Raw genomic sequence first — 24,624 nt, 5'->3', positions numbered from 1 at the left:
AAGCTGGCTTATCAACGTTAAAAGCCTATAGCAGAATCATGGTACAGTATGTTAAAACCTTGGTATTTTTTATTAGGCCTATATAGGCCTATATCATGGTAGGGGGAGGGGCTTATTGTGATTTCACAGATTGAACACTATTGGCTCGGTAGATCGGCGCTCCCGAAGCGCTGCTGCACCATAGGCGCTTAATGGGTTCATCGGCACTTTTAAGTGTGATAAAAGTGCTTACTAACCAAACCGTGTCTGTGTAAAGTCAGCTCAAATAATACACAAGTTTTAACATAATAATTAATGTAATTACTTTTATAAAATTATAAGCTTCACATTTCGAATTAACCCTCCAAATATTGTCACCATTAAATTCCGTTGTAAGTGCCTCACTGTAACCTCGAAATAATTTTGAATGGTTATCAATATTATTCCACAAATGCTGTCGATTGAGCTTAATTTGTATTCAACCTGGAATATTCCTTTAATAGTCAAAGACCTATATTAGATGTCATTTGATTCATGTTGGGATGACACATGAACTCAAAGATATACAACGGCTATATAACGATTAATGCACCTGACTCCACTTGTGCTCGATGAAAATATATTTCACACGGATGTACTGAACGTAACTTTTGATAAACAAAAACTTAGTAACCAATTACATCAAATTTTATTTTTTTATAGAGCTTGTCATGAATGTTCATGTCAGGTTTTACTTTTGTTTTTTGTGCAGAATGGAAATCCCCGACAAATGGGTGGAGTCATGTGATTTCACGTGTCTCTAAAACATGCATAAATTGTGTGTGCGCCACTTGATTACATTGAGTTGAAAATATACACAACGTTTTCTGATTTTTTACATTTTGAATATCTGGTCATGGGTATGAAAGAACTTCTATTATTTGTGGTGTGCTTTTGGAACGTCTGTATTTTAGGGCATGAATTCTTCTCATCAACAGGTAATGTTTCTTGCACCAATTTTTTTAAATACTGTATTTATTTTTTCAAATGGGACATTTTATGCTTATTTAAATGTTATAATATTATATGTTACATGACCTGGGCTGGGCTGGATTCGATCCTGCGTTCCCAGCTAACAGCTGCGCCACATTTCTGACTAATTAATTTACACTATTGTCATGACAGTTATGTTATTTTTTATTTGTTCATTTGAGATACTTTTTAGACCAAAGTAAGTCACAGTGAATATAAACAGTAGACACAATATGCTTTGCCATAGTTCCACTCCAACATTGAACTTATACATAATACTTAAATGGACAGTTCACCCAAAAATATAAATTCTCCCATCATTTACTCACTCTCATGCCATTCCAGATGTGTATGACTTTCTTTCTTCTGCTGAACACAATCAAAGATTTTTAAAAGAATATTTGATCTCTGTTGATTCATTCAATGCAATTGAATGGTAGCCAGATCTTTGAAGCTCCAAAAAGGACATAAAGGCAGCATAAAGTAATCCTCACAACTACACTGGTAAAACCATATACACTTATGGTTAGTCCAACATAAAAAAATTATATGTTGGACTAAGTTAACTTTTTTATGTCAACAGGATGCACACAAGTGGGTTATGTTGCATTTAAGTAACAATATTTATTTCGGTAAACATAAGTGAATTACTTAAGGTAAATGCAATTTTGTTTAGTTGAATCAACTTAACAGTCTTGGTTTTGTTTTAAACAATAAAGTTAATTAACTACAATTATCCTAAAATTAATATTTTTTAAATTCATCTAAAATAAATAATAAATTTTCATTCTGTTCCAGTTTTTTATTGAATCCATTCAATAACAATTCTGAAAAATTTCCAAAAAAAATTCCAACAAGAATAACTTTTCAAAATCAAAGGTATCTACTTTACACATTTTTCCAAAAAGAATAACTTGTACAAAATCTGTAATCTCAAAAGACTAACTTTTCTTTTCAAAATGAAAAGAATCTGCTTATTATAAGAAAATAAAAATAAAAGCATGCTGTCTTTAAATTAAAGGATTTATAAAATATACACATACAAGTGTTATACTTGAAAAATAATAGCAGTCTTCTTTTGCTTCTTGTGCCTCCTTTTAATTGCACAACAACAAAAATAAAAAAAAATAAAAAAAACAGTATTATGTACATCAATATATGTACTGCAACAGCCAAACAACAGTGCAACATTATGGAGAAAACATAAGTCCTGGCTCTTGGTCCTGACCTCAAGTTACAGCGTTTCTGAAAGGAGTTTATTTTTCAGGACCTGGACCTTGTTTGACAGCTTGTTTGCATCTAGCTCCATAAAAATCTTTTGAAATACTTCAAAAGTGTACCTCAGGTCTTGTGGGTAAGCCAAGTTTAAAGTGTAAATTAGACCAAGCATCATAGAACAAGCATTTGCCACATTGTTCAGGTCTTCAAGTATTTGGACGGCTTAAATGATAATGCCAACATCTTGGTAATGGTCTGTAGCATCTGCCCCTTCATGTACGAAGACATAAATGGGTGGTGTTTCGCACTGAAGTTTGACCTTCATCATGTTCAACGTTAGGGCTGGGATAAACGATTATTTTTTAAACGATTAATCTAGCGATTATTTTTTTGATGCATCGATTAATCTAACGATTCATTTTTTCAGTCCGATTCCATTTCGATTCGATTAATCGACTTGTGACAACACCGGTAATACCTGTTTCATCGGGGGTGGGGGTGTATAAAATGTAAAAAAAAAAAAAAAACATTTGCCGGGAGTTTGATTGACTGGCGATCTGATCAATCAATCATAATACGCCATTTTTGTCCGACAAAGTAGTCAGGAGAGAGAAGATTAACGTCGGTGGATTTGAATTTGAATAATGGATTGTAGGCTACTGTACTGATGTCTTTCTGCGGTTAAAACAACAGTCCTTCTGATGTAGGCTACATTCATGTTTAGCATATTTGACGCTATAAATTAACAAGGAAAAGATGATCGGTTCACGAGCAGCTTTAACTGAGGCAATCTGTCACGACACATTAAAGAGCCACAAAATAGTAGGCCTATTTATGGTTTAATTTTCTTTGAATGACCAAATTTGAAAGTTGAGACTTTATTAAATGTTACCTGCTTGGTCCTGTCTGTCAGCGCGTTGTCAGTGTCCTCAATGTATTTTTCACGACATTCATAGCTATAAGCGCATTATTAATAGCTATAAGCGAAAACGTTATGTGTCGACAACGTATTATAGCCTACTCCAACATCGAGTGCAAAGTGGGGAGTTGAAAAAAAAACTTACGGCGCTCTGTCATCTGCGGCTGCTCCCGGGTGGCGCTAGAATGGAAGGCCATCTCCATTTTGCAAAGATGACATATCACGGAATTTTTTCCTTTAAAATTAAATAATTCCCACACTATAGAGGAACGAGTGCATGCCGCCTTGCACTTCTGATAGTCTGAGGAGCCACTCGTGTTGGCGCCGGCGTCGCCATCTTTGTTTTGGGTCTGACAATTCGACGCACATATTTTGCGTCGACGTATTTTTTGCGTCGACGTCATCCCAGCCCTAGTGCTGGTGCATTGCCGTGGTGCTAGAATGGAAAGCCATCTCCATTTTGCAAAGACGACATATCACATAATTTTTTCCTTTTAAATTAAAGAATTCCCACACTTTAGATGAACGAGTGCGTGCCGCCTTGCACTTCTGGTAGTCTGAGGAGCCACTCGTTTTGCTTCTACTCTCCGGCGCCGCCATCTTTGTTTTGGTCTGACGAATCGACGCGCATATTTTGCGTCGACTTATTTTTTGCGTCGACGTCATCGATTACGTCGACGCGTCGTCCCAGCCCTATTCAACGTCCTAAAAAAGTTAAATACAAATAGAAACAATTAATAACCGATCAGGGGTGAAAGTGGGAGTTGGTTTTAAAGAAACATACAATAGGTTTAAAAAAAAAAGTAAATAACTTACCAAGTACTCCTTCACAAGGTTTGAGGGGTCTTCGTTCATGTAAACAGTAAGGGCTTTCGAGATGCATTCACGTTTTTTTTCGTTGTGTCATTCTGAAAAAAAATTGAAATGAGCATTAGTTAGCACTTTGCTTTTTAGACTTGTTACTGTACCTCTAACATTTTAAGTAGCATTATACAGATTATCCCACTGTGTTGTTTTCATTCAAGTCAAGTTTGTCATTCTTGTGATTACATGAATAAACAGAAAAACTGAGAAAGATTAAATCCAGAAGAACTGCATCAACATCTCCAAGACACCTGAAGAAACCTTCCTGCAAAGCTACCTGAAAAACTATGAGCAAGTGTACCTGGACAAAAGCTTTTTTTAACGCAAAGGCTGGTCACACAGAGTATTGATTTTATGTAGTTAATAGAAGTTAAGTAAATAAAATCTATTTATGGCATTGTGTTTTAAAGCAGTACAAAAAGTACTGTAGCTTCGCAGGAACGTTTCTTCAGGTGTCTTGGAGATGTTGACGCAGTTCTTCTGGATTTAATCTTTCTCAGTTTTTCTGTTTCTTCATGTAATCACAGACAGACATGATGATGATGAGATCCAATCTCTGTGTGGATCATACTGGCTATTGTCAGACACCTTGTGCATATAAAAATGTCACTGGATTATTACAATTAATGGCAAAAGGAATGTTTGGAAATGTAAACCGATATTTCGTACTGACACACTGCAGTAAAAGATTTAAATAACTGGCTTAAAACCATTTTTTTGGGGTGAAAATATTAACATGCCTAAGACGTTTGCACAGTACTGTATATACTGTATATACATACTTTAAAGGGATACTTAACCCAAAAATTAACCCCCTCGATAACTTGAGGCTATACATAATGACTGAATTTCCATCTTTGGGTTAAATATTCTTTTAATCTATTATTAATTATTGTCAGATTTAAAATTATGATAAATTTAGAGAACATACCTGATCCATAACTGAGAGGATGTTTGTCATCTTCTGTGTTGCTGTTCCTCCTTTCTTTCTGAAGATTCTGAGCTGGGTTGAGAAATGATCCAGCTGACCCATAAATTTGGACACCAAAGGGATAGCTGCAATCCTACTGAATTCTGCAGATACCTAATACAATTTTGAAAGGACAAATCATGTTGGCTGCTGATAAACTGACAATGTTTTCGCCTCTTATGTGAATTGAATGTGCTATACACATTTGATTTAAATGAGCAGTCCTTAAACATACAACTTACTGTCTCATGACTGCGCAAATGCTTATTTTTGTGGAGAAAGTAATCATTTACTGAAGGAATGTCAGTAACATCACAAACATGACAATTTATCTTTGTACCTTCGCTAGAATTTTGCTTCTGAGGTTGCTGCTAACTACCATGTGATCTGCATAAGTGGGAACGCAGTGCATTCCAGGTTTTAAAAGTGCATGTATAGTAAGAATATGTGCATGTATATGCTTGTCTGCGGCCATAGTGTCCATGTACCAACCTGAAGTGTTTTAAAAGCTTTGATCTTGATATGTGAGATGAGCCACAATCTCTGCACAGCCACATGTAGGACTCTAGAACTCCAAAACTCTGTGAGAAAAAAAAAGATGTAAGTCACCAAAGAATAATAATAATATAAACAACACTGTAACACTTTATAATAACGTTCAGTTATAAGTGACTTATAAGTTATTAGTTAATGATAAACTAATAATTTACAAAACATGTCTATATTCATAAATGATTAATAAGTGATGTGCTAACATTTTATGAATGTTTTGTTAAATTAGTTATAAGTCACTTATAAGGTTATTAGTTAATGAAGAACTAATCATTTACTAAATTGACTATACATTCATAAATGACTAATAAGTGATATGCTAAAATGTTTTATTGTTTTGTTAATTCAGATATAAGTCATTTATAAATTATTAGTTAATAGGTTCATAAATTATTAATAAGTGGTATGCTATACAGTAAAAATCTGTATATATCCATGATAAATAGTTTACACTTTAGATTAGGCCTAACCACCAAGCTTGCATTACTTAGCTAACATCAATGCCATCTTATTCATGTGTCAAATGTGTTTATAGCTGTTATTTGGGTCTTCCAAAGTTTGAGTGTTAACATTTGACATTAAATAAAAATGCTCAACACCATTATTTGAGACCGTTATTAAAACTGATAATATTACTAAAATGTGAAAAAGTGCTTTGCTTTATACAGTAACATTACAATCTGTTAACACATAAATGGAGAAACTCTTATTAACTAGAAATTTAATAAATAATTTGTGTCTTTGTGTGGGGAAATTCACATCAAAGTTCAACAAGTATATATATTACATAAGATCGAAACACACGAATGTAACGTTATAGTCCTAACTAACAAAAATGCGAAAACCACACGAGGAATGTGGCAACTTCATTAAAATACCATACAACACACGATATCCGCGATACACCATCTACTGACAGACTCTAGCCTATATAAATACATAAAAAGTAAAATACCTCACCTCTGTGTCCACAAGGACTAAACGTTGATTGTGAAACGTTGCGTTTGACTGCACAAAATGGCGATGAGGGACTTTGAGTGAGCTGAAGGATCAAAGTTGATCGTTGGATGTGCTTTCCATCTGCGCATGTGCAGATATAGCTCCACCTGCTGACCAAAGTGCGGTACTGCAGAAGCAACACAACTGCATTTCATTGCAGTTGTGCACAAGTGAGCTGTGTAAATGGGAAATATCACTTTTTGTAATTTTGTCAACACAACTGTTTTAATTTTAATGCACAAACGTAAGAGCATTATTTAAATTAAACATAATTACATTCTTTGGACCAACAACTACCAATTTTCATTTTTTTGAGTGTATTCTGAAATGATATGGTAGTTATAGGTGAGAAACAGATTCATATTTAAGTCCTTTTTTACTATAAATTCTCCTCCCTGCCCAGCAGGTGGCGACATGCAAAAATACTGCATATTGCCAAAAACAAAAGTAAAAGAATGTCAAATTGAAAGTGGAGATTTATAATAAAAAAGGACTTTAAAATTGACCTGTTTCTTACCCACACTTATCATTTCGCTTCTGAAGACATGGATTTAACCACTGGATTCATATAGTTTACTTTTATGCTGCCTTTATATGCTTTTTGGAACTTCAATGTTCTGGCCACCATTCACTTGCATTGAATGGATCATCAGAGCTTAGAAATGATTCTATAATCTTTGTTTTTGTTCTGCAAAAGAAAGTCATAGATATCTGGGATGGCATGAGGGTGAGTAAATGGTGAGAGAATTAAAATTTTTGGGTGAACAATTCTTTTAAATCTGCATTTATGCCCACACACATATGAATAAACAGTTACTGATTTTTCTTTTTATTTTCTTACCTATTGTATAAACATTTTTCATTTTACAGTACTTGAAATGATATACATCATACAGTCTTATAGTTTCTAATGCATTTTGGGGAAAAAAATGTCTTGACTGTTAAGTCCTGATGTCATTTTTTAAAGATCAAATTGTACAGCTTGTGGAGAAGGAGAAGGACCTTCTGGAGGCCTTTAGTCTGTACATTGATGCTGAAGAAGAGAATTTAAGGACACTAAAAAGGTGAAAACACCTATATAACCTTTCTTCTTTACAGATTAAATTAATTGATAACGCAGCATGCAGCATTTCGTTGATTAAAGAATCTTGCTTTCCATGTTAATAAAAAGTAAGGAAACAATTGTAGAGGTTTGACATTCTATATGTTGTTTCAGATAAAGGATATATGTATTTTATTACATTTATTAAAAACAGCAACTTCATGTGAACCTCTATCTTTAATCCAGGGTTCTTCTGATTCTTCAGATGGTCTCTGTCTTTGATTCTGGAGACCCTGAGAAATCCGTGTATGACCCTGTGGCTGCTTACAAACTCCTTATAAGACTGAGAAATGAATGGAGGACTATTTTGAAATACACTCAAAGGGGCCTTTATCAGGGTGAGATCTTTTCTTCTTAATGAAATGTAAAAAAAAAATAGCATCAAATAAAAAAAAATACAGAAAGGTAATTTGGTAGCAAAAAGTATTTTCTTGAATTACCATAACTTTTAATTTATAGAATTTTTAACATTATTCTGCTCTCACTTTGGTCACTTTGGTGATATTTAAGTGACAAGTTCTTTTCGAACGATTCAGTGATTCATATTTTTTGGGTTCGATTTTTACGGTTAAAAAGTGATGTTTATCATGATATTTTATATCTAATAAAGCTAGGGGGGTTAAATTCATGTGCTAGAAAATCAAACATCACCATTCTGTTCTGTACTGTTGTCCTAATATTTAAAGATCTCAAGGATCTTTAATAAAGTCAGCCACTGCTAGATAATTTGATCTTAGATCTAACACCAGTAAACCAGATTCTGTTTTATTTGAAAACAGAAAAGTTTGAGGAACTTTTGGAATTAATGTTTCTACAAATCCCTCATAAGAACGATTTGGATGAAGCAGCTTCAGGGTTGATCACACTGCAAGAGATCTACAAACTCTACCCACACAACATCACAAAAGGTGAACTCTTTGCAATTTTGCACCTTGGAGAAAGAGATTTTGTTATCATTATATTCTAATTATTTTAGTGGCACTTGCTTTGGCAAATACTACTTCTCTGATTTAGGGTAAGGGATTATTTAAAATTCCTCAACCTAATGTTATTCTTTTGGAGAAAACGTCAGCGCATACCACAAACTGTAACTCCTTCCACAGTGTTTGTGCTATGGACAAGAATGATGCCTGAAATTATGCTACTTTTTGAGGAGAGGGATCAAATCTTTGAATCAAAATATCATAGAGGGTGGGATTCAGTAAATAGCTATACACTATAGCAACATTACGTGCCCCAGGGATGGACTCTTTTGACTCTTTTGAAAAAGCAGCATTTTACACAACTAACCACTCACATTTTTCACACCTGTCTAGTTATTATTGTTTGTATGATTTCATATCTTCTAAATATCAGCTGCTGTGTGAATGCTGCTTTGATTTTACAGGAATGTCTTTAAGCGTGGATGAAGCTTTCCATGTGGGGATGGTCGCTTATGAGGAGGACAAATTCCAGCATGCATTTCTCTGGTTTGTGTACAGTCTGAACAAATTAAGTGAGACAGAATTCACATCTGTTACTATGGAAGAGTTACTACGTTTCCTTGGCTCTTCAGCCTATCATTTTGGCAGTCTACCTGTGGCAATCTACTTCACCCAGCAGCTTCTAAATCTGGGTGAGCATTAGCTGATGTCCTAAAGTTTAATACAGATATATTTATAGTTACAAACCATGGGATTTTGATGTTATTATACTTTCTCCTATACCTACTAACATACTGTATTAAGCTTTCTCCTTAGCTTCATGTGCTATACTATTAATCATATATAAACAATAAGTAAGCCATTCATATGTTAATTTCCCCAAAAGGTGAAACTTTCAACATTGTTCTGTTTGTTGAAGATTACTGACGTAGCAACATTGGCTTAACCAATGGTGTGAGCTTGAGGTGGGACATTCTGTTTAGTAGACCAATAGTAGATGGAGGGAGTGTTTGGGAAACTTATTTGAAACAGTTATTACTTTTGCAATTCCATTTGGTAATGGCGCAGAAATTACACACTTCACATTTAAGGTTGCTAGATAGTCATGAGACTAATTCACCTCATAAACTTTAGATCCAACTAATGAGGATGCCAGACTTGAGCTGGCCTTTTACAGAGAGCTTCGCCTCAAAAGAACTTCAAACCCTGATATATTCACACTGAACCAAGAGTCAAGTAACTCTTATGAGGCACTGTGCAGAGGAGAAGTTGATGAGAGGGCAAGTCCAATGTCTCAAATTTAAATAAATATTTCACATGAAATGACAGAAAAAATGAATTTCTTTTACGAAAAAAAGTATTGATTGGAAGTTGAAATGTTTTGACTTTTAAAAATCAGACCTCCAAGAAGCAGCGGGCACTGTCCTGTAGGTACAGCACAGGTGGAGGGAACCCCAGGCTGATTTATGCTCCAGTGAAAGAGGAGGAGGTGTGGGCCGAGCCTCGAATCATCAGAATTCATGATGTATTATCAGACAAAGAGACAGAGATCCTGAAGAACATCTCCAGATCTAAAGTAAAAGTTTAACACTAGGCATACACAATTTCTTTATTGTTCATATTGTCAGTATAATTGTTTACATTTTATTTTGCCATTTACTTTTGAGATATACATATTTCATATTTGATGGTCTTTACTCATTTGTCCTCTAGCTTTCTAGGTCTCAAGTTGGAGAGGGCACAGATTCAAAAGTCCGGGTGTCTCAAAGGTAATATTGTCATTATTAATGCAAGGACTTTTCCTTATTCTAAAGCTGATAGATTTGAATGCAGACTCTTATTGTGGAATAAAAATCATGTTTTCAGTGTTGGTTTAATGGAAGAAGACCCTGTGGTTGCTCGTGTAAATCAGAGGATTTCTGACATTACAGGACTCAGCTTCGAAACAGCCGAACTACTAGAGGTATGCTCACAGTAAAGAGATACAGTATGTCTAGTCATAGTAGAGACGATTTGAAAGTAATGCAGTATCTAAACAGTGCTTGCTTGCAAGATAGCACTATGTTTATATTCCTCAAACATCCTGGTTAGGATTATTATTACTTATTACTCTTATAATTAGACATCTACAATTCAGCCAATTAAGCATTCAAAATGTAACAGACAGTGATGACATCATCTAAATATTTGCATACTGGATTGTAATTGGTTTTCTTTCGTATGCCAAAGTGGCTCTCATGCAGCATTTCACTTACACAGAAGCCTAAAACATAAGCTTACCCTGTAACTTTATCACTGTTCTTTTGCTGACTTGCAACACTGACATTTCCTTCAGGAAAAGCAAATCTAATATTAAAGGAATATTCTGGTTTCAATACAAGTGAAGCTCAATCGACAGCAGTTGTAGCATAATATTGATTACCACAAAATGTTTTTGATTGGCCCCTCCTTTTCTTAAAAAAAAAAGCTAAAAACAACAGTATAGTCACAAATCATATCTGTCAACCTGTGTGTTAATATGATTTTAGTGTGATAAAACTCGCTCTCTAACCTTTTCTGTGTAATGTTGTCCACATTTTTCCTGAATGTAGAAGAGTTCCACTATTCACCTATTTTCAATTTCTGGTCTCCAGTGTTTTCACTCACATGAGCGGGTAATGTGATGTTTAAGGTTTTACATTTGTAAAAGTTGTCAAAACACATGTGGCTGTATAGAGCCCGTACTTCACAGAGTCGAGATGACTGATATTATTGACAGTGCCTCACCAGAGTGCAGGGCCGTAGCTAGTGGGGTGAAAGGTGGTAACGAATCTAGGGGCCCACAGGTCCAGGGTGGCCCACAACAACTTCGAAACTGTATTATCTTAATAGAAAAGGGACACAGAGTAATATATAGTCAGGGGGGCCAGAATTCCTTGCTACAGCCCTGCCTGAGTGTGTACATGACATGAAGCGATGGTCCGAGGTTACTTATGATTTTATTAACTACTTTGAGTTATGACTGCCAACAAAAGCATAAGTTTGTATAAAATAAATTTTTACTCCATATAACACTTTGTTGGTTGTTGTTCTCCGGATTGCTTGTTTCGGTAGTTTTACATTGTGTCTCCAGACCAGAAACAGTAAACAGGCAATTAGAATCGATTCATCAGGAAAACTGTGGACAGGCAATTTTACAACCTGTTGTCATGACGATATACTGTCAACAAACCCTTAAAACCCTAAATTAACTGCAAAAATGACAAGTTTTAACAAAGAATTGAAAGTGCTTTTATAAAATTATAAACTTAAAATTTCTGCCTTTAAACCTTCCAAAAATTGGCCCATTGTAAAAGCCTTATTGTAACCTTGATTTTTATTTTTATTAAGAAACGAGTAGAAATTCAAATTTGTGGTTATCAAAATTATGGCACAAATGCTGTCGCTTAACTTGTATTGAACCCGGAATATTCCATTAAAGGTATTTCATCCAAAAATGTTAATTCACTCATCATGTACTCAGCCTCATGCCACTTCAGATGTGTATGACTGACTTTCTTCAGCAGAACACAAAAAATATTTTTTGAAGAATATCTCAGTTCTGTAGGTCCATACAATGCAAGTGAATGGTGATCAGACCTTTAAAGCTCCAAAAAGCACAGACAGTCATAGTAAAAGTAATCCATTTGATTCCCATATTTTCAGAAGCGATACGATTGATTTGGGTGAGAAACAGATCAATATTTCACTCAGCCTCTAGCATGATGAAATGTTCATATGAAAGCAAAACCAATGAAGCCTGTGAACAGCATTCTCTTGTAAACAAATCGAGCTGCATTTCCGGTTGTGTCAGTTCACATGCATGCCAACATGCTTACGTCATGCGAGTGGCAGCCTAAACTGATTCCCCTTATGGACATTTATATTACATTTAATCATTTAACAGACGCTTTTATCCAAAGCTACATACAAATGAGAAACATAGCAAGTAATATGTCATGCAAAGGTGCGAGTGATTAATAAAGGTGCAAGTGATTTAGAAGCACACATTAGCTCTGTGAAGCATAAAGGTGAAAGTTCATCAGGTAAATTAACAGACTACTTTTTGCGACCAGGTAAAATTGTTATCACATTGACTCATTTACCATGGCAATTCAAAATAAAAATAATAGTCAATGAAAGTACACTCGTGGCATCATATATTGTATTTTAGTACATCGACATTCAAAATAATGTTGGAATTTGTATTTATTTATATATATTTCTGTTATGCTAATAGAATGTCTTTTTCACTGTATTATTATGTATATGTAATTTTCATTCATAGGAACACTGTTTTGAACCCTATTATTCCACCCTAACCCTCCACGAAAAAAAAGGTGTCCTCTTTTATTCACCCTACTTATAAACTGTGTCTACACATAGGCCTACAGCATATGCGAAGGTTATGCAATGCACGTTCCCCAAAATCATTGTATTATATATTTTTGTTCTGCTGAAGAAAGAAAGTCATACACATTTGGGATGGCATGTGAGTAAATGATGAGTGAATTATCATTTTTGAGTGAACTATCCCTTTAACGCACCCTATTTTTAAATTATAAATATTATTATGTTTATATTTACCTTATTTATCAAACTTGATCCCTTTAATCAGTTAAACATTTATTTTCCCAATGAACTGTTGGGTGTTAACATTGCAAATTTAAATAAATTGTATCTGTGAGTTATGAGTAATTAAATAATTTTCCAGGTTCAGAATTATGGAATTGGGGGCAGATTTGGACCACATTATGACTCATCGGTAAGATGACTATGCTGCAATTTTGTTCCAATGAAATCTTAGGCACATATTGCCAAATTAATTCATTGCAAACTAACTTCTGAAGAATATTTAATCACACAGGATTATGAGGATGATGAAGATGATGAGGATGAAAGGATTGCCACATTCTTAATTTATGTAAGTCGACTCAAATGCCGCAAATAACATTTTGTTGCCCACATTTGACATGAATTAGCACAAATATCATAATGTAAACTTCAAATACCTATTCATATTACTTGTGGTTCACAATCCTGATGGACCCTAATAAGAGATATAATGCTATTGCTGTAGATGAGTGATGTGGAGATCGGGGTGCTACTGTGTTCCCTGAGATTGGAGTTAAAGTGGAGCCTGTAAAGGTAAACCTTTACTTGACTTTTACATTTATTCAGTTTCACTTTGACAATTATTTATTTCATCCATAGTGTTTTACAGATGGAGGAGGAATAAGAAGTGTTGGCTAGAGATGTATGAGCTAGAACAGATACAGATGTGACAACGCAACAGTGAAAAACAGATTAGCTTAGTCTTATTTTTAGTTTAATCGGGAGTAAAAAGGTGTTCCTCGGAAGAGTTGTGTGTTTAGACACACACCTGTGGTCAAACAAATAAAAATGATCACAGTCAAATGTCCATGTCCTTTCTTTTGCAGGGTTCAGCTGTGCTTTGGTACAACCTCCTACAGAATGGCAGCCTGGATTTAAAAACACTGCATGCAGGATGCCCTGTCTTAATGGGCAATAAATGGGGTAGGTAATTGAATAAATCAAATTTAATTGATCAATCCAAAATTTGATGGGTTGAGTTTATTAACAATTAAAATCTGCCTTCACTGATTTATTTACTTTCCTGTTTTATTGCATACAGTGAAACATAAATGTTGAGATGTATAAATTCCCATTTTAGTCAAGAAATTGAGCTCTATAAGGGTAGTTGATGTATAATATGTTCATGGGCTGTATCCAGGGTTGGGGAGTATTGGAATACATGTAACGGGATTACATATTTAAAATACAAAATATTAGTAACTATATTCCATTACAGTTACATTTTAAATCATTGGTAATCAGAATACAGTTACATTCAAAATGTATTTTGATTACTGAAGAGATTACTTTGCATTTTATTGTCATTTGTTTCATTTAATATTTAGTCTTTTCAAATGGAAAACATTTATACATATAAATGATGCGATCCAAAGTGCATTTGAATAGTAGTGAAACACTTTCTTATGATGTGTTACATTCATATGAGCAGACAGAGAAGTAAGTTTGAAGTAAATGTGGAGCAGAAGAAATAGAAATAAACCTTGTGTAAATTGTCAGATTTATGCTAAGCTAAAAATGCTAATTTTAGCCATTTACATGCACACGTTACCAGGAACAATATTATTTTTTTTTTATCAAGAAAATCCATGTTAGATAATATTTTCTCTCTCACTCTCTCTCTCTCTCTTTAGTAAGATATTTAATATTAGGGCAAAAAAATCTTATTCTTGATGAGAATGTTTGTATTTTTCTATAAAAAAAAATATCAAAAAATCCTTAAAACAATATACATTTGCTTTATCTTGTTTAGAAGTAACACTGCATTCAATATTTAGGCTTTTTTTCAAAGAATGTGTTTTTAACATGTGTATTTTATCTTACTGTACTGGCAGATTTCTACCAGTGCTGAAGAAGTAATCCAAAGTATTTAGATTACGTTACTGGATTTGAGTAATCTAACGGAATACTATACATATTACATTTTACAGCATGTATTCTGTAGTGGAATACATTTTTAAAGTAACCCTCCAAACCCTGGCTGTATCATTATCAAGTACTTCACCATTTAAAACACTTTGCCTTTACTAGTTTACTTTGAATGGTATGTTGGTGAAAAAGACATTTATCAAAATACAAATACTCCATGTATTCTCTCAATTATGCTCATTATTATGCTCATTAAAGAAAATTTAGATGAAGTATAGCATGTCACACTGCAGGACATGTCAACATTTCAAACTGTAAATATTTAATGTCAAGTACCCATGTAGCTACCTTTATCAAAAGTTTAAATATTTTCATTTAAAGTAATAGTTCACCTTATTATTTACTCACCCTCTTGACATCCCAAATGTTTCTGACTTTCTTTCCTCTTCTGAACACAAATGAAGATTTTGAGAAGAATGTCTCAGCTCTGAAGGCCATCACTATGGTGGCCAGAACACAGAAGGTCCACAAAGCATATAATGTGGCATAAAAGTAATCTATATTACTCCAGTGGTATATATTTAGTTGTGGGTGAAAAACAGATCAATATTTAAGTCCTATTTTACTATCAATCTTCACTTTCAGATTCTTCTTCTTTTGTTTTTGGCGAATTGCATTCTTTGTGCATATCGCCATCTACTGGGCAGGAAGGAGAATTTATTGTAAAAAAGGACTGTTGGAGCCAATCATTTGTATTTAATTATTTTACAATTTAGATGATCTATTTATTTTGAGAATAGTCATTTGGATTTATTAATTGTTTATGTATTTAGCTGTTCTGATTAACTTTCTGATTTCGGACAGCTGTGGAAGGAGGAAGAAGTGTGTCTGAAGAAGTCCTTTGGGTCTTAACCTACGGTTAGAGAGGACCGACACAGTCTTTGACCTCATGTTTAGTTTGACAGTCTTTTTTGTTGTTCGTTTAGCCTTATATTTTGATCATTTAAACATGTGAGTCAGACGTAGAGCCTGGTAACCTGGCACAGCGGTTTTTAAATTAAAATGGACAAGACAAGGACTTAAATCCCAACACCTATCATATTACTTCTGAAGATAAAGATTGAACCACTGGAGTCTTATGGATTATTTTAATGATGCTTTTATGTGCTTTTTTGAGCTTCAAAATATTGGTACCCAATCACTTGCATTGCATGGACCTACTGAGCTGAAATATTTGTTTAAAAATCTTCATTTGTATTCAGCTGAAGAAAGAAAGTCATACACAGCTGGGATGGCACGAGAGTAAATGATGAAATCATTTTCTTTCTATTCCTTTAAGTGGTTTATGGAAAACAACTTTGCTATTCTTTAGTAGTGGTATTTGCAACAACAACAACAACAAAATAATGTTTCCTCTTCTTTTTCCCAATAATTTCCTGTCTCCCTTCAATGACCTCTCTAATAAAAAATATCCCACAGATAATTTTAAAAGAAAAATAGTACAGACATTTATTAGTTTAACTGGCTAAAACTCTTTGTGGCATTTCATCAGTCCACATTTTTTATGAAATACAAATTGTTTAGCTGCACTGAAGATTTAAAGTTGAATGTTAAATGTAAAATTACATTTTTGTTTTCTTGGTGTTTTTCAGTGGCTACCAAATGGATCCATGAGTTTGGACAAGAGTTCAGGAGACCCTGTTCTTTGTCAGAGTGGGAATAAAAGGAACAGGACATTACAGGACATGTAGCCATATAGAAATAATTACTTTTGTATCTGTACAACAGAAACATCAAACTTATGCAGCAAGATTTGTTACTTTAGTTTTTGCATTAACTTAAACTGTTATCTAGAGGATGGAAATGTATTAACTTGATCCACAGTCAAACCTGAAACACTGAATACTGCTATTACTAATTTATCATTTATATGTTTTTGTTAGTAATCTAGAAATCTCAAAACTCAAACCTCAAACCAAGTCACCTCAGTGTGATCCTCACATTTTTTGTGATGACACTAGAAATCTGGAGAGACACATACAGTTATTTAAACCCACAACATATGTGATAGATGTCGTAATGAACAACATTGTTTTCAAGATGTGAAGTACTTAATGAAACTCACCTTTATTTAACAATATCTTATCAGACAGATACTATATCGTTTTTTGTTTTAGATTAAATTAAATGTTTTACAGATAAATTATTTCTCACATGTCTATATACACAGATTGTCTTTATGTTAAACAGTGTCAAATGTACAGTATACTGTAAAATACTCTACTCTTAACTGGCCAATGAAGACAAAAAAGTAATACCCATTATATTAATAATAAAATATAAAATATAGTTGTCTTCTGAATGGTGGGCTCAGGACATCATTTTTTTGTTTTCTTTTTTGTCATGGTTTTTGCCCTTTTCTCCTTCACTTCCAACCGACTCTTGTAATATGTTGACTCTCTGCCACTTTTGATTGGCCAATTGTTACAATTGTGGGTGAATTGGAGGGTGGAGTTGACTGGCATTAGGCCGAGAGCTCTGATAGGTTATTAGCTGAGGGAGGAGGGCAAGAAAAGAAGGGGAACTGCTTTTGGATTGGATATGCCTGAGGAAAAGGGAGGGGTTTGGGGAAGCAGTGGGGTTGCAGAAAGGGATGAGAAATTGACTGCACAGTTGCCAAAAGACAATGCACAAAAACAAAACAAAATACTAGTGTTAAAAGCTGGGGAAATGTTACATTTCAGTGTTATTTATTTAAAACAGTGACAATCCTTCTTTTGACATGTTCAGCAGACACTTACCCCTGTCAATAGAAGGGTTGTAGAATGACAGCTGTGAAGAAAAGAGGGAGAAGGGGAGAAAGGCTGCAGGTTAAAGAGAGAGATTATGATATGAAAAACTCCAATTTGCTGTTTAATTCAATGATCTATGAACACAACATAAAACACTCTCACCTGTGGGCAGGTTGGTAGACTTGGGTAGTTCACTGAGATTAGTTTGCTGAAGTTGAACTTGTAGGTGAAACGTTTCCCTTTGGTCTTATGCAAGATTCGCTTATTATAGTAATACCTGAGAAAAGAAAACCTCATCAAAATAGGGAACAGCCTCTTCACACAATCTGAGAAAAATTAGTCCATGAATTGGCATTTGTGTGGGTGTTTCTGTGTTATATTTTGTGTGTATGTATGCCTGTGTGTGTCTTTAAATTGTGTGTATACAGTATGGATTGATGTGTGTGTGTTCATGTACCTTAATGCTCTGCTGAGTTTGTCATAATTCATACGCGGTTTGCCCTTCCTCTCTCCCCACAGTTTAGCCAGTCTCTCTGGGTCTCTGATCACAAACTCTCCCCATTCGCTTCCCCATGTGATAGCTCCGCCATTGCCACGCCCCAGCAGCTCTAATAGGAAATGCCATAATTGCACCTGCCTTGAGCCTGGAGACCAAGCTGGCTTATATGCCCAATCAGGGAACAGCACTGCTGAGGGAAGACAAAACACTGAAAGTTTTTAGCCTTTCACAAAGCACAGCACTGCTTACAGACACAAACTGAAACTGCCAATTTTCTTATTTATTTTTCGAATCCCCTTTTCTCCCCAATTTGAAATGCCCGATTCCTCGTGGTGGCATGGTTACTCACCTCAATCCGGGTGGCGGAGGACAAGTCTCAGTTGCCTCCGCTTCTGAGACCATCAATCCACGCATCTTATCACGTGGCTCGTTGTGCATGACACCGCGGGGGCTCATGCTACTATCCGCAATCCATGTTAAACTTACCATGCACCCCATTGAGAGTGAAAACCCCTAATCACGACCACGAGAAGGCTATCCCATGTGACTCTATACCCTCTCTAGCAACCGGGCCAATTTGGTTGCTTAGGAGACCTGGCTGGAGTCACTCAGCACACCCTGGATTGGACTCCAGGGGTGGTAGTCAGCGTAAATACTTGCTGAGCTACCCAGGTTCCCAAAAATGGTTAATTGAATCAAAATAAAGTAGAAATAAAAAATAATACTGAAAACAAGAGTAAGATGAGTGGTTGTATAGCACAATAGTTAAAAAAAAACAAAGGTTCAATTTCCTTAAAGTGTGATCTAGGGTGAATGTCCTCTAAAAACATCTGCTAAATAACAAATAATCAATATGATAGGACATGTTTTAAAACATATCAATACGTATTGAGTGTAAGGTTTGGGATGGAAGCAGTCAGAATAACTCAACACAAGGAGGCTTGCATCACACTAATGTCAACATTTTTGGTCTGGACATGTGCAGACTTTTTCACAAATTCTAAAGTACAGGAAGTTTGCTTGAGTGATAATCTAGAAAAGAGAGTAATCTTTTCTTAAACAACCAAACAATGGCAAAAACAGTTTAGAATCAAATCCCATAACATGGTTCACCAATAACATTCATTGGATCTCCGCATACATGTTTTCTGGAATTTGCCATTAATTTATTATTATTATTATTATTATTATTATTCATATTACAGGGTTGTATTGGTCACCTTTTGTTTGGATGAAATAATGATCTAGTTCAATAAAAAAAGAAATATTGAAAAAAAAACCATTTTAATTTCCATATTTCTTTTAAGATAATTTCAAGGATGGGGTAAATCTAATCAAAAGGTGATCTAATATACAATTCTTCTAAAATAAATCTTAGATAAAAATAGGTTAAATTACTTCTTAAATAAATCATGTCATTTTCCCCAAAGCAACATTTTTCTGGATGGCACCTAGGTCAAACTTTTAACTACTGTCAGCTGATGCTGATCACAAGAACTGAAGTTATTTCAAACTGAATTTAGTGAATTTAGAATTTCAAAGGGATTTCAATGGGATAAATGATGTATGAAGTGAACTGCTCCCCAAAGCACAATTTTTCTATCATGGTGGGGACTCCCCCAAACCCCACACAGAGAGAGAGATAGAGAGAAACTTACATCTGCTCCAGTATGTCGAGGAAAAAGGACCAAGAGAGGAATTGCAATTACACTCCATCTATAAAATATTAAAACGAACATTATAGACATATTTTTATTCTCTCAAAGAAAATAAATCAGTGTGCAAAAATTTGATGCATTTAGACGGTTGGATTTATTTTGCGGAGTAGTTCGAGTGGATCCATTATAGAGTTCGCAGTCACAGCACTATTGTCGCGTAAATATTCGCGGCGGAATATTACAAGGAATTATTGAAATTTGTAGATTTTTTTTCAATGACATTCCATAATGTTCTTCCACATATTTTGTACGTTTCTGATGAGTTTAGAATTTTAAAGCAGCTGCTTGTTACAAATTCCTTTCACAAAGTGAATAACACTAATATTTCATATTTCTATTGATTTGATAAAAACAGCAACCAACGTCATCATTTCGATATAAATTAGCTGTTGTCATTTTTATTTTAAGAAGGAATATGATCATTAATTTATCTGTGTACGTTTAGTTAGTGTTGTGTTTATATCATTTTAACAGATAATTTATGTTCCGATAAATCTGGTGTTTGTTTCAACAGTTTCGCTTCTGTGATTTAATTAAAGATTAAGAACACAACGCTTTAGGCGAAATGTATTTAAATATAGCCTATATATATATAAAATATGGAAATTATTGCCTACACGATTTATCTGTCAAATAAAATTAATTGTAGGTTTTTATTTGTTTGTTGTTGTTTTTCCTTTTGTGAATTCATAAAAACACAATAATATTTTCTAAATTAGTCCTGTACAGTACCTGTTCAGTGGAGATGCTCTTTTCTGGAAGAACGTTCAGAAGAAGACTGTAACCCCTCCCTCACTATTTATCTTTACCTTTATCCCTCTCTTTAATTTACAGCAATTTCTTTAATCCCGGACACTCTCACTCTCACTCTCTCACTCTCTCTCTCTCTCTCTCTCTCTCTCTCTCTCTCTCTCTCTCTCTCTCTCTCTCTCTCTCTCTCTCTCTCTCTCTCTCTCTCTCTCTCTCTCTCCAGATCCAAACTGCTATATTGATATCCAAGCTGTCCTTTTTTTCAGTATGATTGTATTGGATGTGGATTTGTCAGTTTTAACACACACACACACACACACATGTTGTGTTTCCATGTTTTATGGGGACTTTCCATAGACATAATGGTTTTTATACTGTACAAACTTTATATTCTATCCCCTAAACCTAACCCTACCCCTAAACCTAACCCTCACAGAAAACTTTCTGCATTTTTACGTTTACAAAAAAACATAATTTAGTATGATTTATAAGCTGTTTTCCTCATGGGGACCGACAAAATGTCCCCACAAGGTCAAAAACTTTCGGGTTTTACTATCCTTATGGGGACATTTGGTACCCACAAAGTGATAAATACACCACACACACACATACACACACACACACACACACACACACACACACACACACACACACACACACTGCATTCCAATGTTCACACAAATTCTGCTCCAGACAGACATCAATAATTCATGCTGTTAATTGAGTTGAATATTATGCTTTTAGTCGTGGGACTGTCACTCTTCTCTTTTTCTCTGTGAGAACTCTGTGTGTGAAAGTGAGAACTCTGACATTATCCTCATTTAGAGTCACATATACAGTTAGAAACACACAGTTCTGCCATATCACTTCATCAAATATGTTATATTTTTATCAAAAAATTCACAGCTGAATTTGTATCACACTTTACATTTGGCAGATGCTTTTATCCAAAGTGCCTTACAGTGCACTTATTACAGGGACAATCCCCCCCCAAATCAACCTGGAGTTAAGTGCCTTTCTCAAGGACACAATGGTGGTGACTGTGGGGATCGAACCAGCAACCTTCTGCTTAACAGTTCTAAGATTTAGCCCACTACACTACCACCACTCCAGCGGTTTAATTATATAGCGTCTGTTTGTGTGTGTTTGTACTGTGTGTGTTGAATATAGTTTGGGGACAAAGTGATTTAAATTTCTCCTGAAAATCAGTTGATAAATAAAGCCAAAAATAAATGTTTTTTTGTTTTGTTTAGTTTTTTATTCTAAAAATGCAAAACGTTTTCTTTTAGGGGTAGGGTTAGTCTAGTGGGCTAATTATAATTGCCTTTACATAAAAACATAGAATTATATTCTATTTCCACATTAATATACCAAATATTTACATAATTGTGTGTGTGTGTGTGTGTAGCCTTTATATATATATATATATATATGAGGATTTGGTGGTCTTAAAAAATTGTTTGTTTTAAAATGGACTGTGCAAAAGCTCCTTACACCCCTTCCTCATCAATTTATCTTATCCTTTCGTTCTCATCACCCCTTGCTCCTCATCCTTTCTTCCCAGATCTGTCTCCCTCTATCCGTCTTACATCTGCTTATTCCTGTTCATGCTGAGAGCACTGAGGAGCAGACTTTTCAGATTTGAGAGTGTGAGTGTGTTTAACAAGCATGACATAGAGAAGGCTGTGTGTGTGCGTATGTGTGTGTGTAAGGTCACAAGGCTCATCTTTAAGGATGAATCCTGTTATATGTTAGGAGGATAAAAGGCTCTTGTGTGTTTGTGCAAGCTCAGTAATCTAGACCACAATGATTCCAATGGGATCTCACTCTCTCCCCTGAGACACCATGACAGAGAGAGAGAGAGAGAGAGAAAGACAGAGAGAGAGAGATTTGCCTCTGTTTCTCTATCACAAAACTGTTCATTATTGTTACTTGCATGTTTTGTGTTGTTTTTATCTTTATTCAGCTTAATTACACAACATATACATTTACGTCCACAACATATTCCTTTTAATACATAAATTATTCGATTTTCTTAATATTCTAGACTATTTTATAATTTTAATGTATTTATTAATATTAGTTGTTTAATGAACAGTATTGTTTAACAGCATTTATAAATATCAGTTAATGTTAATTTATGAAAATCCAATTGTTTTTTGTTAGTTCATAATGCATTAATGTAATGTTAACATGTTAACTATTACTTGTTAAAATGTTTTGTTTATTGTTGGTTCATGTTAACTAATACAATTGATTAGTGTTAACCAATACAACTTTATTTAAAATCTTTACCAAATCTTTTTAATTGATTGAATTAGTTTTTTTCTAAGATGTAAGGTGTCAGTGATTGTTCTTCTTTTGTCTTTAGAGGTGGCTGTTATGCTGTAGAGCCAAACCATTCTAACTGTAAAATCCTTCGAAGAAGGAACACAGAGCAATAAAAAAAAAGAAGAAAGAGAGTTACGTATGTGTAACAGAGTAAAGGTTAGGCAAGGAGGAGGCGGAAACTAGCTGAACAGTCAACATAAAGTTTAATGGTTAACATAAACTTACCAAGATAAAACATAAGAACACACACACACATCACGGCCACGTCTGTCTCTCTCTCTTGAACCGGCATCTCTGGCTTTCCTTTATCTCATTCTCCCGCTGATCAACTGATTCAGCTCCGGTTGTGCTTCATCATGGCCCGGCCCAGCCATCATCACACTCCTCCCCCACCCGATACAGGCCGGGGCACCACCGGTCAATAGCACCCGATGCAGCCACATTAATAATAATAATAATTCCTTGCATTTATATAGCGCTTTTCTAGGCACTCAAAGCGCTTTACATATTATAGGGGCAATCTCCTCAACCACCACTAGTGTGCAGCATCCACCTGGATGATTAACGCTATAATATCTGGAAAAAGTATCTGTAGATGGCCAATTAACTGCCACACAAATGTCACTTTGGGGGACGGCCCTCAGACGTGGAGATACCTCTACTGTAACTGTGTGGCATCTTACACCAGTTGGTATTGGATGGTTGTTGATGATCTAATAAGCCTGGGTGATTACCTCCACCACCAAATGTTACAACCTCTGCTTCGAAAGAGGCCCTTTTTTACCCACTGTAGCAGAGAAAGAGTTGGTCTGATTGCCCCAAGCTTTCTGTGGCCCTTAGGTAGCCACGAAGGGCTCGCACTGAGTATAATAGTTTGATTTGACTGCTCTTCTGTGTTTTTGACATAGGATGATAAAACACTGCCAGCTCGATTGCCTGGTTGCTCAATAAGGTCAGGAGCCTATGGGGAGGAATGTCGGGTTGGGCCACAATGTCACTAGGGAGCAATCCGCATTCCAGTGCATGCAAGATGCATTAACAGATAATGCGTGGAGCTAACTTAAGTTTTAGCTGAAGTAATAGCCAGGAGAAATGCAGTCTTTAATGAAAGCCACTTCAGGTTACTCTGCTCCATGGGCTCAAAAGGGCATTGTGTAAGCAACCTTAAAACTAGACTCATATCCCATGAGGGCACCGAATGGACTGAGTGGGGCACAATCACTGAGCACCTCTATGAAAACGCTTAATTAAAATGTGAGACCCCAATGGTTGACCGTCTACCTTTATGTGTTGTGCCAAAATTACAGCCACATATACTATTAGGGAAGATTCCATTCTGTTGCTTTCTAGTAGGGACTGCAGAAAACGTAATACAAAGGGTACGGGCAACGTTCTGGGACCATTGTTCGTTCCCTACACCAATCAGAGAACAGCTTCCACTGACAAGCGCAGACACTGGTGGAGGATGCTCTCAAGATTGTATTTTACACCTCTTG

The 24,624-nt window shown here is 35.2% G+C and overlaps 1 protein-coding gene and 1 long non-coding RNA gene across 2 annotated transcripts; one reads left to right on the top strand and one right to left on the bottom strand.

Annotated features, from left to right (window-relative positions):
- The first annotated feature begins 874 nt into the window (after positions 1-874).
- LOC127645555 (prolyl 4-hydroxylase subunit alpha-1-like) lies at positions 875-16,931 on the top strand. Its single transcript, XM_052129210.1, has 14 exons — positions 875-956; positions 7,480-7,576; positions 7,801-7,952; positions 8,394-8,522; positions 9,002-9,229; positions 9,672-9,817; positions 9,937-10,113; positions 10,251-10,306; positions 10,404-10,500; positions 13,270-13,320; positions 13,432-13,495; positions 13,651-13,703; positions 13,997-14,093; positions 16,691-16,931. The coding sequence occupies exons 1-14, from the start codon at positions 875-877 to the stop codon at positions 16,759-16,761; spliced, it is 1,500 nt and encodes a 499-aa protein (XP_051985170.1). The 3' UTR covers positions 16,762-16,931.
- On the bottom strand, positions 1,985-6,516 carry LOC127645556 (uncharacterized). The gene is made up of 5 exons (XR_007970788.1): positions 6,474-6,516; positions 5,454-5,542; positions 4,923-5,075; positions 3,944-4,035; positions 1,985-3,832 (listed from the first exon to the last, which is right to left on the bottom strand). It is a non-coding gene; the product is annotated as an uncharacterized LOC127645556 (long non-coding RNA).
- Positions 16,932-24,624: the final 7,693 nt, after the last annotated feature.

This window comes from Xyrauchen texanus, chromosome 6 (assembly GCF_025860055.1).
Source record: "Xyrauchen texanus isolate HMW12.3.18 chromosome 6, RBS_HiC_50CHRs, whole genome shotgun sequence".
Classification (NCBI taxonomy): domain Eukaryota; kingdom Metazoa; phylum Chordata; class Actinopteri; order Cypriniformes; family Catostomidae; genus Xyrauchen; species Xyrauchen texanus.
The sequence above is the reverse complement of the archived record's forward strand: the minus strand, read 5'-3'. Positions and strand labels throughout refer to the sequence as shown.

Bases quoted from the DNA above. Each gene is read 5' to 3' on its own strand.
- LOC127645555 (XM_052129210.1), top strand. From the start codon at position 875: ATGGGTATGAAAGAACTTCTATTATTTGTGGTGTGCTTTTGGAACGTC. The intron at 10,307-10,403 runs GTAATATTGTCA...TCATGTTTTCAG, and splicing joins AAAGTCCGGGTGTCTCAAAG to TGTTGGTTTAATGGAAGAAG. The intron at 10,501-13,269 runs GTATGCTCACAG...ATAATTTTCCAG, and splicing joins AAACAGCCGAACTACTAGAG to GTTCAGAATTATGGAATTGG.